Source organism: Brachyhypopomus gauderio, chromosome 1 (genome assembly GCF_052324685.1).
Source record: "Brachyhypopomus gauderio isolate BG-103 chromosome 1, BGAUD_0.2, whole genome shotgun sequence".
Classification (NCBI taxonomy): domain Eukaryota; kingdom Metazoa; phylum Chordata; class Actinopteri; order Gymnotiformes; family Hypopomidae; genus Brachyhypopomus; species Brachyhypopomus gauderio.
The window spans coordinates 4,727,999-4,744,551 of NC_135211.1; the positions used below are offsets into that span (position 1 = coordinate 4,727,999).

The 16,553-nt window shown below is 41.5% G+C and overlaps 1 protein-coding gene across 6 annotated transcripts in view; it reads left to right on the forward strand.

The window, feature by feature from the left end:
* Positions 1-126: 126 nt before the first annotated feature.
* Positions 127-16,553, forward strand: part of map4k3a (mitogen-activated protein kinase kinase kinase kinase 3a) — a 95,692-nt gene continuing 79,265 nt past the window's right edge. For 2 of the 6 annotated variants that reach the window (XM_077015198.1, XM_077015287.1), the window contains exon 1: positions 132-399. In XM_077015198.1, the coding sequence (XP_076871313.1) occupies positions 304-399 (96 nt within the window). In that variant the 5' untranslated portion in view covers positions 132-303. Of the gene's footprint in view, positions 400-16,553 lie in introns of all 6 variants that reach the window. The other 4 variants (XM_077015467.1, XM_077015549.1, XM_077015634.1 and 1 more) reach the window with 3 other exon arrangements.

Genomic DNA, 16,553 nt, shown 5'->3' on the forward strand with positions numbered 1-16,553 from the left:
ATAAATGTAGTAAGTGGGATCACCACTTTCTCTAAATAACCATTATCCTTCCTAGGTTCGGCGTGGCAAACCCAACCCATCCGATCCAACATCTTTCCCATTCCAGACATTCTCCTCTTGGGAAGAAGAGCTGACTGATGCGCATGCGCACCGTGGTCCCGAGGAAGCCATGTTAAAGTTAAGAGAGAAGTCAGACTGAGATTTGTTCTGACGCCGCATGTTTATTTTGCATTCTTTCTCGTTTTTACGCCAGTCGGAGCCTTGCAAATACAACGTTTTGATACAGAAACCGGAGTTCTTATAATGAATTCCAGTTTCGACCTGTCAAGGCGGAATCCGCAAGAGGACTTCGAGTTAATACAGAGGATAGGTAGCGGGACCTACGGGGATGTCTACAAGGTGCGTTTGTTTTTGTTTGCGCCTACAGACGCCTGGTTGTGTTTGTAATCATGTAAAGGTCCAGCTCAGTCGGGGGGAGAATAGTCGTTTTGCACTGCTTCACGCTAATTGGAGCCCTAACACTGGTGTTCGTGGACGAGTAGAAGTGTTTAGCTATGCTAGCTACTTTGTTAGCTAGCTATCTAGCCTGCCATGCTAGCTATCTATCGAGATAGTTACAGTAGCCTGCGGGCAATCTTAAGTTCAGCTGTTGTGTGGCGATATCAGTTATTATCAGCTTATGTTCCTGTCGTAGCGAATAAACAGACATTGTTTTGCATGCATAGTCGCTGAAATATAGGCCATGATGTGCTGTCAAACTGTTTTGGGTTTTGGCCAAGGCTCGATAGATTTAGCCCCCTTCATAGTAACGTTAGCCCCCCGAGCGACGATTATACGGACGACTAACGCGGTCTAACGTTGTTTCCTAGCGACGTATGTATTGTGACGTAAGAAGTCTTCGAAGTTGGAATTTTCGTGTGACGGATGACGCGCACAATTCGCAAAAAACCAAAGCGTGCCTAGCGTTTGTTTACCTTTTCTAGACATATAAACGAATGACAAAACGTAAGATCAGTATTGATCAGTATACTTACTGTACTTGGTCTATACTTTGCATACTGAGTATTCTCATTTTATTTCAGAGTTCGCTAAAGTAACGTTACTATAGATTATTTGCATCAGATGTACTTTTCTTTATTTGGACTTCTAAAGAATGTACCCATCATATATCTTGTTATGGTGTCATAAATATGGTGGAACATGAGTCTCGGCAGGTTGGCAGGAATCCCACAATGATATTTTAATTCAGTGCTGTTTCATTGTACAGCTAGGGAAACTGCAAAAGAGTAGGCAGAAAATTCAGTCTGAAAACGATTGTGTTTGAAATGCAGTCACTTTGCTGAATAGCTACTTCCACACCTGTTAGAGTAAAATGGTACATCTGTGTGGGACTTTACAGATAGATTACACTGATAACAACAGAATCTATGCAGATGTTTTCTTCCTAGATCTTTTCTGGAGCACCTGTTATTGTGCATTTATGGCAATGTATTCTCATGGATTTTGGAACTGTACAAATTTCTAGAGAAAATTGGACCATTCTGGAAATGATCTTTGATCCTTCAAGAGAGTGGTCCTCAGTGGAGACTTATAGAATGTCCTGATTAAGAATAGACACCTATGCAGGAGGAAAAGCTGCCTGTATTGCATGTATAACAGTGACTGGGAATGTGTCTCTTCACTGAACTGGAAAGGGTTCTGATTGCTCCCGCAGAAAACAAAGGCCTGACTGTGGATGGATCAGAGTAATTGGACTGTTATGAGTAAACCGCTTTGATCTCCTAGGACTTTCTATGGAAAATGAAGGGATTTCTTTTGCAAATGTTTATATGTGCATATCCCAGGTCCCTTTAACGGAGCTCCTTGTTTGGCACAATATCCGGACCTGTCTGAACACAGGGAGGTAGTCCTAAAGAGGGGATGCTGGCCATCCGTTTAACTTGTGTTGAAGGTTCTGTAGTCTGTAGTCACAGTCATTTTCACTAAATTGACCGCACATTAGCCACTGAACCATTTTATCTTTAGATGGCTGTGCTTAAAGCCCTGTGAACCTCCAGAGCACCAGCTATATTCCCCAGACTACTGCATGGAGTGTGATTGGGCACTTGACATCTCTCTGCATTTGACACTCTTGGAGGTGGCCTCATTTTTTACCTCTGCAGAATTGGCATCGAGTGACCCGAGTACTGAGTCAGTCAAGCTTCTGAACTGACTACTGAGTCAATCATGCTTCTGAAGCATGCGCATGTTTTAACCCTCCTGTGTTTGATTGTTCGCTGCTGCTAACTGTACTGGAAAATTCATGGGAGGAGTCTCATTGGTGGATTAAGATTGTATCTGGATAATCTCTTTGAGTATTTACACCACTGTGACCTCAAACTGAGACCTCTCCTAAAGAGTCCAATCCCCAAATCCCTCAAACTGAGACCGCTCCTAAACTGACCAGTCCCCAGATCAGAGCTTGTTCACGGACCCGAGGGTTTGCTAGGTGAGTTGCATCTGCTCAGACCAACGATGGATGATGGGGCATCTATGCTTGTTGAGCAGCGCTGAGATTTTTTTTTTGTGCTGCCAAGCTATTTCTGACAACTTTACCAGTGGGGGGGGGGGAGCGATCACACTCCATTTGGTGATTAATAATTCACTGGTTTCAGCAAGTGGGCATTGTTCCACTCTGAGATTGCATCAGTCTCTCTGGATTGGACTCACCTATTTATCTAACACGGATTGGTCTCGGGCTCTCAGGATTGGGCCTCGCACAAAAACGTGAGGGAAGCATGTTTGTTCTGACTGAAGCCTTCAGACATTCTGATATGAGGTATTCTTCCTTTGGAGACTCTTTCTGTCAGGCCACACTAATTCACACTAAAGGCCTATTGACACTAAACACAATATGACTATTTTAATGTAAATAGCACCTTTGACAAGAAGTGTTTCCCTAAACAAACGAATTAGTGTTGCAGTATGGAGTGGAATAGCTACATTCAGCTATTTAACAGAGGGCAGCAGTAGGGACAGTTACACCTACGCAGATGCAGTTTACACTGCAAATAGCAGTTTCTGTGTGTTAGCCAGAAAGACGAGTTAACAAGAAACCTGACCGATTTTGGTCCTTCTAATGGTGAAGGAAAGACAGTAACACACTTCATTTGTTCAGTTTAGAATGCAACCATAAACGATAGGGATGCAACCTAATGTAGATTAGTACATCAATATATACAGCAGAAAATATTCTTTGTGTGTCTGACATGGAACGTTGTACTGTCATTACATTCTGAGCTATCAAGTCCACAGCTAACATTTTAACCTGGTTGTATTAATTAAACCAGGAATCTTCCATACACGGAAGGGGATCCTCTCTTGCAGTCAAGTTATTTGGTGTGCGAATAGGGTGGGGTTTTGGGTTGAAGGGGGTGGTAGGCTCCTTCAGTTTAAGAGGTCGCCAAAGCAGCTTCAGTGTTGTGATTTTGGATCTGGATTGACTAAAAGCTGTGCAATAGGCAAGCCACCGAAACAATACAATCAAGGAAATTTAATGCAGCAAAGAAGTAAAGCCATCTAGTGTGAACTGAATATCATCTTGTGACATACAACAACAGTTCCATGTATTTTGGGCGAGGTTAGAACTGAAGGGCATTTAGCATTTATTTGTCAGTTTAATATCTTTAAATGATCGTAACACATTAGAAAACTCATGATAAATGCCCTTGATTTGCACTCCATGGGAATGTCTGCTAATAGACAGGGTTCGTACGGTCATGAAAAACCTGGAAAAGTTATGGAATTTGAAAATAGCAATTTCCAGGCCTGGATAATTTTGAAAAAAATAAAAATACTCAAATGTTTTGGAAAAGTCATGGAAATTTGCTTGACACAATACATTTATGTTGTTCCGATAACCGGAAGAAAAAATAAATATATATAATATAGCCATTTTTTTTCATTGTGCGGACCACTAACATAACTTCACACGTTAGTTCACTGCGTTAGCGTCAGACTCCAAGCGGAGCTGTAGATTGTGCTTTGATGACATGTAAATCAGCGTAATGCTGGTAAATGCCGATTCAACAATGGCTGCTTCAGTTGGACAAATACAAGCTACGGCTTGAGAAAGACAAGGACACGGGGCGTACAAAATGTCCACTGTGTGGTTAACCAATTGGTTAACGATGGAGTTAGAGACTGAAAAGTCCATCGTAAAGCAGTTTTCGTCATTAAGCGTGACCCTAGATTTAGATACGTTTTGGTCGTAAACACAGTATAGAAAAAAAACTAACGATGTTCTTGTGCGTACAACGCGAGAAAGAGCGATCATGTTGCCGAGATGGGCTGCAGTGGAGGCTGTGCTGCCTCAGCTTATCGTACACAACACTCCACAACACTACACACCACTCCACTACACTCCACAACACTCAACAGTGCTGCCACTGCACCTCCGCGCACCGCGCAAAATTAAGAAAAGTCGGTCGTAACTCCGGTCCTTTGTTAACCAGACCCGTCCTTAAGCGGGGACTCACCGGCTGTAAGCCCGGATACGGCTTATGGCTACAACATTTTCCATTAAAAAAACTTTGTAGATGCGGCTTATATTGATATTGAAAATACGGTAAATGTTTATTTTTTCAATTAAACCACGTGGCTTTTCATTAATTTATTATATACTGTGGAATTTTGGCCTGGATTTTTTCTTATTTTTCATGTCTACACATATGTTTAGAGAATGTATAGTCATTTGTCTGAAAGTCATGGAAAAGTCATAGAAATTAATTGTCAAAAAAGTGTATGAACCCTGATGGAGTACTTTTGGAATCTGATCTTGCTCCATGTGACAGCAGAGATAAAGAGAGATAAAGGATCATATCAGTCATTTGGGAGACCTGAACTCAACCTTAAAGCAGACCCTCAAACAGCAGACTGATCACACTCCATTTCCATTTGGCAGTGACACATCATGGCTGTGTTTGAATAGCCTACTACATACTTCTCGCATACTGATTGGGCGTCAAAAAGTATGCAAAAAATACCTGGATGATGTATTACTTCCACCAAATATTCCAGAATGCCACCAGAGCCATCCTTGTGGTATACTGCATCCCTTCACATAATCTTTTTCCAAATGGGCAGGACCTTTATACGTTCACCTGACCTCACAGTGTTTTTTGCTTGTTGCATACTGGATACTGTACTGCATACTACTATGGAGTATATACTGAGTGTAGTATGCAATTTAGGCTACAGTATGCAGTAGGCTGTTTCAAACTCTGCCCACATATCAAATGCAGTCCATAAATCTACAGTCACATTTCCCGTTAACGGGGATGTGGCTGTGTGATGAGCTTCTTCACAAGCACCGAGAGGGATTTCGACACAGGAGCTGGGGCTCATGTTTTGTGCCGGTTTCGGGCAGATGTGCGAGTGGCGGCAGGTCTTCAGAAGCGTCCCCCACAGACCCCGTGGCCGCACCAGCGCTCCGGCCCTGACCCACATTCTCTGGCCCTCGCACTTCTCTCCATGTTCTTCACTGCGTTTGCACTTCCCAGCGGGGGAAGATGGAAGGTTTTCCGTAACCTTTGAGCTTTCCTGTCTAAGTGTTCTGACCCACAAGCTATCAAAAATCTCGCCTCGCCATGGGGAGTCTTGCAAATCCCTGCAGATGCAAAGACTCTACAACAGAAGAAAAGTCTTTGCTTGGTGTGGACAGCTAGACAGACAGGTAAACAAATGGGATGGATAGATGGATGGATAGATAGATAGATAGTTAGATAGATAGATAGATACATCATACATGCATACATACATACATACATACATACATAAAATGCATTATACATTTTTATTTTTGTCATCTCCTCTGACTGATCAAGCTGTTGTTGAATTTTGCAACTGGTATAAATATTTGTATGGAATGTTCCATCCATAGCAACAAACAGCATAGAGATTTGCTGTTGCAAACTCTGGTATACCTGTTAGTGTTGGGTCATTTATTAACTGATTGTAGGTAGCCTAAAGCTTTAGCCTTGTTTATCAGTGTTAGGCTATTTATTAACTGATTGTAGGTAGAGCTTTAGCCTTATTTATTAGTGTTGGGCCATTTATTAACTGATTGTAGATGGCGCTTTAACCTTGTTTATTAGTGTTGGGTCATTTCTTTTATTAACTGATTGTAGGTAGATCGTTAACCTTGTTAGTGTTGGGTTATTTATTTCATTAACTGATTGTAGGTAGATCGTTAACCTTGTTTTTTAGTGTTGGGTTATTTATTTCATTAACTGATTGTAGGTAGATCGTTAACCTTGTTTATTAGTGTTGGGTTATTTATTTCATTAACTGATTGTAGGTAGAGCGTTAACCTTGTTTATTAGTGTTGGGTTATTTATTTCATTAACTGATTGTAGGTAGAGCTTTAACCTTGTTTATTAGTTAATGTTTATTATTGGATAATTTACTGATTGTAGGTAAAGCTTTGGTCTTGTTTACACAAGCTTTTTGCTCTCTGAAAGTGGACCATGAGCCTGCTTTCTGCTAGTGTACTGTAACAAGCCCTGTGGCATATGTTGGTGTATTGTAGCCAGTGCTGTCACAGCATATTGTAGCCAGTGCTGTGGCCAGACCTGTCACAGAACATAAATCACAGCATATTGTAGCTGGTGCTGTCACAGCATATTGTAGCCAATGCTGTTGCTTAGTGTAGTCTAGTGCAGTGTAGAGAACTGACTGTTTTTTGAAGTGTACTGCAATAGATTAGTATAGTGTAATGCACTGTGGCATTTTGTGCCTTACTGTATTATAATGCAGTGCTACAGTGTGGTGTACTGTAGCTGATTGTGGCTTACTGTACTGTAATGCAGTGCTACACTGTGGCATAGCATATTATGGTAAGCCCCACAGTTGCATATAGTAATAAGTAAATAACGCAGCATTTTTTAATTCAATCGTTGGGCTTTACAGCCACTGTTAGTCAGTACATTATGAACTAATGCATGTATTGTGTTATGCATAATTCATCATGGCTGAGGGACATTATTGATCTAGATTTTAAAGTATATTTAGCATACCATTACACACACACACACACACACCTTTTAAAGACGTTAAAATCAATTTGTTGTGCTGGGCTAGTATCGAAACGAAAACGAAGCACGTGGCACTCACAAGAAGGACATTTGGTGCAATTGTAGCAGGTTTATAGTAGGTTTAGCACCAGAAAGCCTTTGTTATGTAGACTTTCAGCACAAGTGAGATGGCGCACTCTGCCACCGAAGAAGCTCAAGGTCTCAGCTTCACCCCCTCATGAGGCGTGACGGGCAGTGGAACATGTAAGACCGCTGGAATCACGCAGTGTGCAGAGGGCTTATGGGTCACTGCAGGGGCGTTCCAGAGAGCACCCCATAGTGCGGTGAAGGTAATGACTGTTGCTGTTCTGGGGCCGTGTTTGCAGCCCATGTAATGACTATTGCAAGCAACTCGGGAGATCATCAGCTAGGAGTGCTAGGTGCCGATGCTTAAAGAAGTGGTTAGGGGACAAATAACTTGACAAATACCTGCCGTGTAGCTCAGATGACAATTTGCCAAGGTACAAATGATCTACTTTAGATTTGAACTAGAACTATGAGAGTTATGCTAACAGGTAATGGACCATTTAACAAACCATATAATCATGTCTATTTGAGACGAACACCTCATCAGTAAAGAATCTTTAACCCCCAATGTATGTTGGTCATTGACAAGCGGACTCTGTTTGGACAAGTCTGTGATGTCTGACTGGCTGCTCTGATTGTGGAGGGGCTGTGTGTCTCTCTGTGCGGGAGACAGCTGGTCAAAACCCCCTGCCTGCGCTTTATGTGCTTTCCTGCCTTTTCCGGAGCCATATTTTATCATGTCCGGACATGTACACACGACGCGCTGTGTGTTTAGCAGTAATCTATCATTCGTAAATAAATGTCCTGTAATACCAGTGGAAAGGGATTATTCAGGTAAGCATGTTGTTTATCGGAGGTCATTGCCACCGACTCTCTATAAATCGTTAATAGGAGGCTAAGAATTTGCAGCCTTGGCAGAAAATGATTGGCCAAGTCTGCTGGTTGGGGGCCAGGCCTGTGGTGATTTATCTCTCTCTCTGTCTCTCTCTCTCTTCTGTTGGCTCTCCCTCCTCCCCCTCAAACTCTCTCCCTCCGCTCTTCTCTTCCTCTCTTTTTCTGTAATTATCTGACATGGCAGTAGCAAGCAGCCTGCTGTGTGCGGCACCTGTGCAGGTAGAGATCTCACCTGGGGTTGGGGCAGTGAAGGAGACATATATATAATATTACACACACACACACACACACACACACACACACACACACACACACACACACACATATATATATATATATATATATATATATATATATATATATATTTATGTATATATTTATGTATATATATGTTTGATTATCATTATCAAATTAGCTGCTTGCTAATGTTTTGTGTTTTTAAATAGCAAAATGTTGACCAGTGTAGGGTGTGATATGATCTCTGGTTCTATCGGCCGGTCCAGTGAAGCGATGCTGTTGGCATTTGAGATGTCCCTGCAGCTAACGGACCTCACGGGTACTGCCACTTGGCATGCCGCTCCACTCAGACGTTTGCCACACTTAAAAAAAAACAACAACAACAAAAAAGCCTTGCAGCTGTTGGAACTTCAAAGTTACTCCAGGAAGGAAGGACTCTGCTTGGGGTCTGACAGCTTCCCACAGGCTGCCTGCTGAAAGATTACGCTCATTAATGAGCCAGTATAAACCCATATGATACCGCATGTCAAAATGCAGACATTAAGAAAAGCAGTCTCCTCCTCATTAAACATGGGCTGGAAAAAATCTGATGGCCTTCTTAAATATACAAACATACAACCTATAGCTAGTCAGGCCTGGCAGTTGAGGCAGAGTTTCTATCACATGCGTTCACCAGCCATGTCGTTAAGAGCGTCTGCTTTGCACCTGGGCGCTGGCTGCTGGTCGTGTGTACCCGTTTTCCTGCTGGTTAGTTTCTGACCATACATTGCTGAGTGCCGAACACCTGAGATGCAGACCATTCTAAACATATCAGTGAGACTGCAGTGCCAGGGTTAGGAAATGGTAGTGGGTGTCGTAATGGTATGAGTGTTACTGCAGCGTTGACTGAGCTTTTACCAAGAATCCACCACCCAAAAATATCCAGCCAGGAGAGTTAGAGTAAGACAGTGGTTGGCATGCACAGTTTGTGTATAGCTGCCCGCCTTGCCCCTGGTCCTCCCTAATGGTTGGTGTCTGACCAAGGGACTATGATTTCCTGGATATATGTTTCTACCATCCAGATGACGTATTTTAGAGAGTTTGGCAAACCACAGAGCTTCTCAAATGTTGGGTTGGGGGATGAGGGTTTTAATGTGGATAGATCCTTTTAAAAAAACTTTGATCTTTTTTTGGTTATAAAGAAAAATCACTGTATAGCCATAACACTTAGAATATTGGAATATAATCACAGTGACTTGATCTATCTATAATTTATAAATGTAATAATAAGAATGTAGACATGGCCAAGATGATCTGCTGCAGTTCAAACTGAGCATCAGAATGGGGAAGAAAGGTGATTTAAGTGACTTTGAACATGGTATGGATTTTCATGCACAACCATCTCTAGGGTATACAGAGAATGGTCCGAGAAAGAGAAAATATCCAGTGAGCGGCGGTTCTGTGGGCACAAATGCCTTTTTGATGTCAGAGAAGAATGGCCAGACTGGTTCGAGCTCATAGAACAGCAGTCGTAACAACCAAGGCATGCAGCAGAGCATCTCTGAATGCACAACATGTCGAACCTTGAGGCAGATGGGCTACAGAAGCAGAAGACCACACCAGGTGCAAAATTGGACAATAGAAGATTGGAAAAACGTTGCCTGGTCTGATGAGTCTCAATTTCTGCTGTGACATTCAGATGGTAGGGTCAGAATTTGGCGTCAACAACATGAAAGCATGCATTCATCCTGCCAATGGTTGACTGGTAGTGGTGGTGCAATGGTGTGATGGATATTTTCCTGGCACAGTTTGGGCCCAGTTAGGGCCCAGTTAGTACCAATTGAGCATCGTGGTAATGCCATAGCATACCTGAGTATTGTTGCTGACCATGTCCATCCCTTTATGACCACAGTGTACCCATCTTCTGATGGATACTTCCAGCAGGATAACTCGCCGTGTCGTAAAGCGTGAATCATTTCAGACTGGGTTCTTGAACACGACAATGAGTTCACTGTACTCAAAAGGCCTCCACAGTCACCAGATCTCAATCCAATAGAGCACCTTTGGGATGTGGTGGAACGGGAGATTCACATCATGGATGTGCAGCTGACAAATCTGCAGCAACTGCGTGATGCTATCATGTCAATATGGATCAGACTCTCTGAGGAATGTTTCCAGTACCTTGTTGAATCTGCCACGAAGGATTAGGGCAGTTCTGAAGGCAAAAAGGGGTCCAACCCGGTACTAGCAAGGTGTACCTAATAAAGTATTTATTAAAAAAATAAATATATTAGCTCCAAACTGTTCCCGCAAAGTTGGGAGCATGGAATTGCCCAAAATGTCCTGGTATACTGAGTTATTCAGAGTTCCTTTCACTGGAACTAAGAGGCCAAGCCCAGCTCCTGAAAAACAACCCCACACCAAAATCCCCCCTCCACCAAACTTTACACTTGGCACAGTGCAGTCAGACAAGTACCGTTCTCCTGGCAACCGCCAAACTCAGACTCGTCCATCAGATTGCCAGATGGAGAAGCGTGATTCGTCACTCCAGGGAACGTGCCTCCACTGCTCTAGAGTCCAATAGCAACGTGCTTTACACCACTGCATCCGATGCTTTGAATTGCACTTGGTGATGTATGGCTAGGATGCAGCTGCTCGACCATGGAAACCCATTCCATGAAGCATCCTGATATTCAAAAAACGCCAGAACCCAAACAAACACCACTAGAGAAGGCATTTGCTATTAAACTATCTACAAGTTCTCCCCAAAAAAATAACCGAAGTGCTTGAATTCCACCTTTTAAAGGTGTATGAACCCTGCAAATATGACTTTGTGCGTGCCGCACTTCAGCGCAATGAACAAAGTTACAAAATTCAAGAGGTGCACGACTTCGTGAAGCGACAGTGCATGAGTGGAGCCACCGCGATTACGTCGTTTTCGGCGCGGACCCTCGCGCCGGTCGCGACGCATCAAGTATAAAGCTGTGAAGTTTTCTCAACAGTTGGCAATATTGTTACTGCACAAAGGAGCTGTCTCACTCCTCAATATGTTGATCAGCTCCTTTTCTTGCAGAAAAATTTGACAATCTCCAAGATGTCAAAAAGCAGTCATGAATAAATCTTAGTTTTTGGACCTGTTTTGAATGTTTACAATATTCAGAACTATGTTCATAAATGTTTTTGTTACATGTAAAAAAAAACAACTTAATTTGCACTTTAAAAGGCTGTTCAAAACCACTTTCTGTGACGCTGGGTGCGAGGCGAAGGACGAGACACAGATCCTTGCTTTAGCAAACGTCACGTTTATTGACTACAACTATTGCGCAATACAGCGCACGTAAAACAGACACTCACACTGAAACGTGTAGACTTTAGACAACGACGAGCCCAAGACACTGCGCGAACGCACATTAAATAGACAGACCACATCAACCCCACGTGATGACGAGACGAGCCACAGGTGAGACGGATAATGACAAGACACACCCGCACCCACGGAGCTACACTGACGCAGACGAGTAGACACAGACAACGTTAACACACGCCCCAAAAGGAAGGGTTCGGGGACCGTAGCGTGACACTTTCAATGCCTTTTCTGGTAAAGGAGCTATGTAGAAGAGTGTGCATTAATTGATATTATAAAAAGAATGTAACTGTTTTTCACAGTATAAACACTAATATCTTAATACATTTTAATAAAGTTTGAGTGTTCCTTGTATCATTACAACATTTCACATTCAAACTACACCTTTTATTGTAACTGAAATGTCCCTACAAGAATCGATATTGAATCGGATCGAATCGAAAATCGAATTGAATCGGGACCTTGTGAATCGAAATCGAATCGAAATGGGAAATCAGTGGTGATACCCACCCCTACTAAAGGGAGGGTTTTAGAGGTGACCACAGTCATTCTGGCTCACTGAGACATTGCTTTCCAGCCATGACACAGCTGTCAGAGTTCCTATGAATGATAGTGCCCAGAGGTAGCATATACAATGGAAATAATATGGGGCCCAGTACAGATCCTTGTGGGACACCATATTTTACCTTTATACGCTCTGAGCATTCGTTATTTACTAGTACAAATTGGTAACGATCTGTCAGGTAGGACCTGAACCAGGAGAGTGCCTGCCAATGAGTGTATATATATTTACACTTGGCACAGTGCAGTCTGTATATATATATATATATATATATATATATATATATATATATATATATATATATATATATATATATATATTAGGGGTGGGAATTGTTTACTATCTCACGATTCGATTCGATTCCGATTTTGGGGGCCACAATTCAATTCAAAAATCGATTTTCGATTCAAAACGATTTTCGATTCAAAAACGATTTGATTTATAAAAATGTCTGCTTCAGTCTATAAAATCTGCATGATATCCTACAGTCTGCTTTGCAAGACAGAACGACAAATACAGAAAATTAAGTGTCTTTCACATTTAATTAACAAAAATTAAGTGCTTTGGTAAAATAATATGGTTTTTGTTGTTACCAAAATTCTTGAGCTTCATTTTGCGAGCTGTCAGGGCTGGCTCGGATGCAGTTCCCCCAGCCGTCACTAGGGGCACCAGTATCAGTCCCAGACTAAAGGCCCATTCACATCCTACGGTAATTACGGATACTGACTCTTTCGTCCGGTTCCGGGGGTCGTTTCATCCGTCAGTGGGTCCGTTGCCAGAGCGCTTGCGAATCCGTAGTAACGGAGCAATATAAACCAGAAATCAGGGGGCAGTAGAGAGTCAGAAGCATCGGAAGTACACCAATTTGGGAAAATCAATGAAGAAGAGTACTGGACTTTAAAAAAAGGCGCTCGAGTTAGAAGAGAAACTTTGCGAGTTGGTTAGAGGCTACATTCTGCTACGGTGCCAGGTCATCGCGATAAACAGCGATGCAAAAACAGCTGGGAGGAGATTGCTGGTGCGCCGGTGCCGGAAATTTGACTATACTGCCCTCTAGATGATGTATTTAAAAAAATCATAACAACGTTGGAACCGGAAAGAGGTATAGTGGCCCCCTACGGAGGCTACGTTTGGTACGGACGGACGAAATTCGTCCGTGTCCGGAGGTATAAAGCAGGCTTAAACCGACGTAACCGTACGTTCTCAGCCAGTCTCTGCTTTCTCTGTGATTGCTTATCGTTTAATGGTGTCTCGCCACCTCTCTCTGTTATGCTTTCTCTTTACTTATTCGAGTATCTCATGCGTCGCTTCCTGACCCATCTCAAGTTTTCCCAATCCTGTATGTCTTCCTAACCGTTTTGCCTTTATTTTTGGGAAGGGTTTTATTTTGCTGCAGCATTTTTTTTGCCAGTTACTTCTGCTGGTGTCCTTGGTTTCGTTTTCGCATTGCATTTATCCGCGCTGTTTTTTAGTTACTGTTGTTATTTTGTTTCTTCCTCCTGTCTCACTACGGTTGAGTGTTATTTTTCACGCGTTGTGTTTTCCGCATTGGTTTTTTGTTTCTATTTACTCCGTGCCCTCACGATTTTGCTTTCGATTCTCTTGCGAGTTGAGTCTTCCGTGTTGTTTTGTTTGTTCGTTCTGGGTCGCTATGCGCATTTCCCTCTCGCTAATACATTTGACGAGTGTCAAATGTCTTGATCTTGCGAGCCGGCCCTTGGGTCCACCCTTCTCTATATTATTTCTCACCCTTCTCTATATTAACGCTCCCGTGCTCACCGCGTTACACAAGCTACATTGTGTCCAGTTCGGTCTTCCCCGGCATTCGGTAAAAACCAAAATGAACCCATATTTTTGCCATGGTCTGAACCCATATATTCAGACCAGACAGGTTGAATATCTCTTTCCTCCATGTGTTTTGAAACTTTTCCGCGCATGAGTGTGTCCCAGAACATGCTGCGTAAAGTGTCGCGTAATTTTGTAATTACGTAACGCGAGACTTCACCATGACTTAGAATCGATTTTGGGACATTTAAAATTGATTCTGAATCGTAGTAAATGAGAATCGATTTTTGATATATGAATCGATTTTTTGGCACACCTCTAATATATATATATATATATATATATATATATATATATATATATATATATATATATATATATATATATATATATACACGCACATTATGTATATGCCAATGACCAATGATTTTCCTGCATTATTTTTTGGAAAATCATTTTTTTTTTCCCTTCAATTTTTCATCAACCCATGCTCTTAGCTTTATGGCACAAATCAATCAATCAATCAAATTTTATTTATTATTTATTATATATATACTTTTTACAACAGTTGTTGTCACTAAGCAGCTTTACAAGTGTCCGAGTCCAAGCCCCCAGTGAGCAAGCCCAGGGCGACGGATCAGTTCTTTTGTCTGAAATATCTCCTGTACAAAGTCTATCCACTGACATGATTTAGGGATCTTCAGTATTAACAGTGCTGCAAAAATGTTTTAAATTGGTTTCATACTGTGTGACCACATTTTTGGAATTACGCATTTTTCTGAAAATGTTTCTGAATCATCACACACAACTCTAAATGACTATAACATATGGAGTCCCATCTTATAGTCAACATTTTAAGTGCATAATTATAAAATATGTCCTATAATAAAAATGTTCAATGAAACAACTTATGAACTCGTACGTTTGATACAGAAAATTGCAAAACTAATAAAAATGCCAACACAATTTGAAATATAGTATAAAATTGGACTAATCTTTGATTTAATTGGAAATTGCCCACCTGTTCTTGCCTTGGTAGTGCTCACATGACTTCCACTTTTCTGTCTGAACACACCAGAGATATTTTTATCAGGCACTCAAAAATAGTTCAAAATAACTCCGAAGACCTCATCCTTTCTCTAACACTTCTAGATGTCAAAAAAAGTCAAGAACCTTTCCGAAAATGGTAGAAAGAGAAAAAATGAAAGAACCTGTTAAAGTTGGTTCGATGTGTGAATGAGAAACCATGTACTTCCAGAGAACTTCAGGCTGAACTGTAGGACATATGTGACATGTCTGGGGACATATGTGAAACCCATACTCTAACCCTCACACTTAACAACAAAGGGCTCTGTGGTTCATGAGCAATGACAAATACACAGCTTACAGTCAGGCATACTGCACACACAGAAGTGTGACTGAATTTGGCCAAAACCTAGACAAAAATGTCCTGTGAACAAAAAAAAGTCAAAAGGGGCTTTTTGGCCATTCAGACCAGCATTGTTTTTGCAGATGATGACATGAAGCATGAAGAAACTGCACCTTATCTACAGTGAAACATGTTAGAGGATCCATAATGTTATAGGACATTTTTATTGCTTTTCAACAGAAAGGCATTGAAAGTTGTATAGAAAGATAAAATCTGAGCGTTAAGGTATTTGAGAGCAAAATCCTACAGCAGGATAAAGACCAAAAACACACAAGAATGGTTGAGAAGACAAAAAATGGACAGCAATTAGTCCTAATCTCAATCCAATTGAACATATCTCAAGAAATCTAAAATGTTGGAAAAAGGAACTGTGCAGACGTTTAAGAGCTTGAAATAATAGCAGTGAAAGCGTGGGAGAAAGTACCAGGTGAATAAGCTCACAGATGGCTGCACTAAATGTTGGGAGGCTGTCATATTTGCTGAAGACTGTTCAACAAATGTTGGGGAAGGGTTTTTAAATGACTGCATGCGAGTTGCTCATTTGTTGAATTATTCTTGGCATGCTGTTACAATATAGAAAGTTGGTGCAAATCTATTTATTTCTGAAGATCTAAACCCTGATAAATAACTACAACTGCAAATTGCTTATTCATTACCTCTGAAGTCATCTGCTGTCTCATGGCCTACAGAACTGACAACGGTGCAACACATCCTAACAATAATTTGTAGCTGACAGTTACAATTAACCAATGCAAAAAATATCAGAGAATTACAAACTACTGACTAATTTCACAATTTCTTTACAAGCACAAACCCACAACACTGGGGTGCCCCCTGCTTCCCCAGAATTCCAGTGTCTCCACTAGTGCTGGGCGGTAATACCGTTTCACACTGAAAACCGGTGTTTATTTTTGTTATGATAAGAATTTTTCATATACAGGCCACACCAGTTTAAATAGCCTAAACGTGTCTGGAACGCAGCACATTCGTTAATTGTTTCTCAAGGGACGCTTTTTATTACTGCGCCGCTAAGCACACATGCAACAGAGCGCAAATCTAGCTTGCTGAAAACGAGGGATGTTCTGAACCACAAATTCTACCAGTCATTGAAGTAAAAGATGATGCCCAAAGGAACTTTTGCCAAGAAAAGGAGCCGTGTCTGTT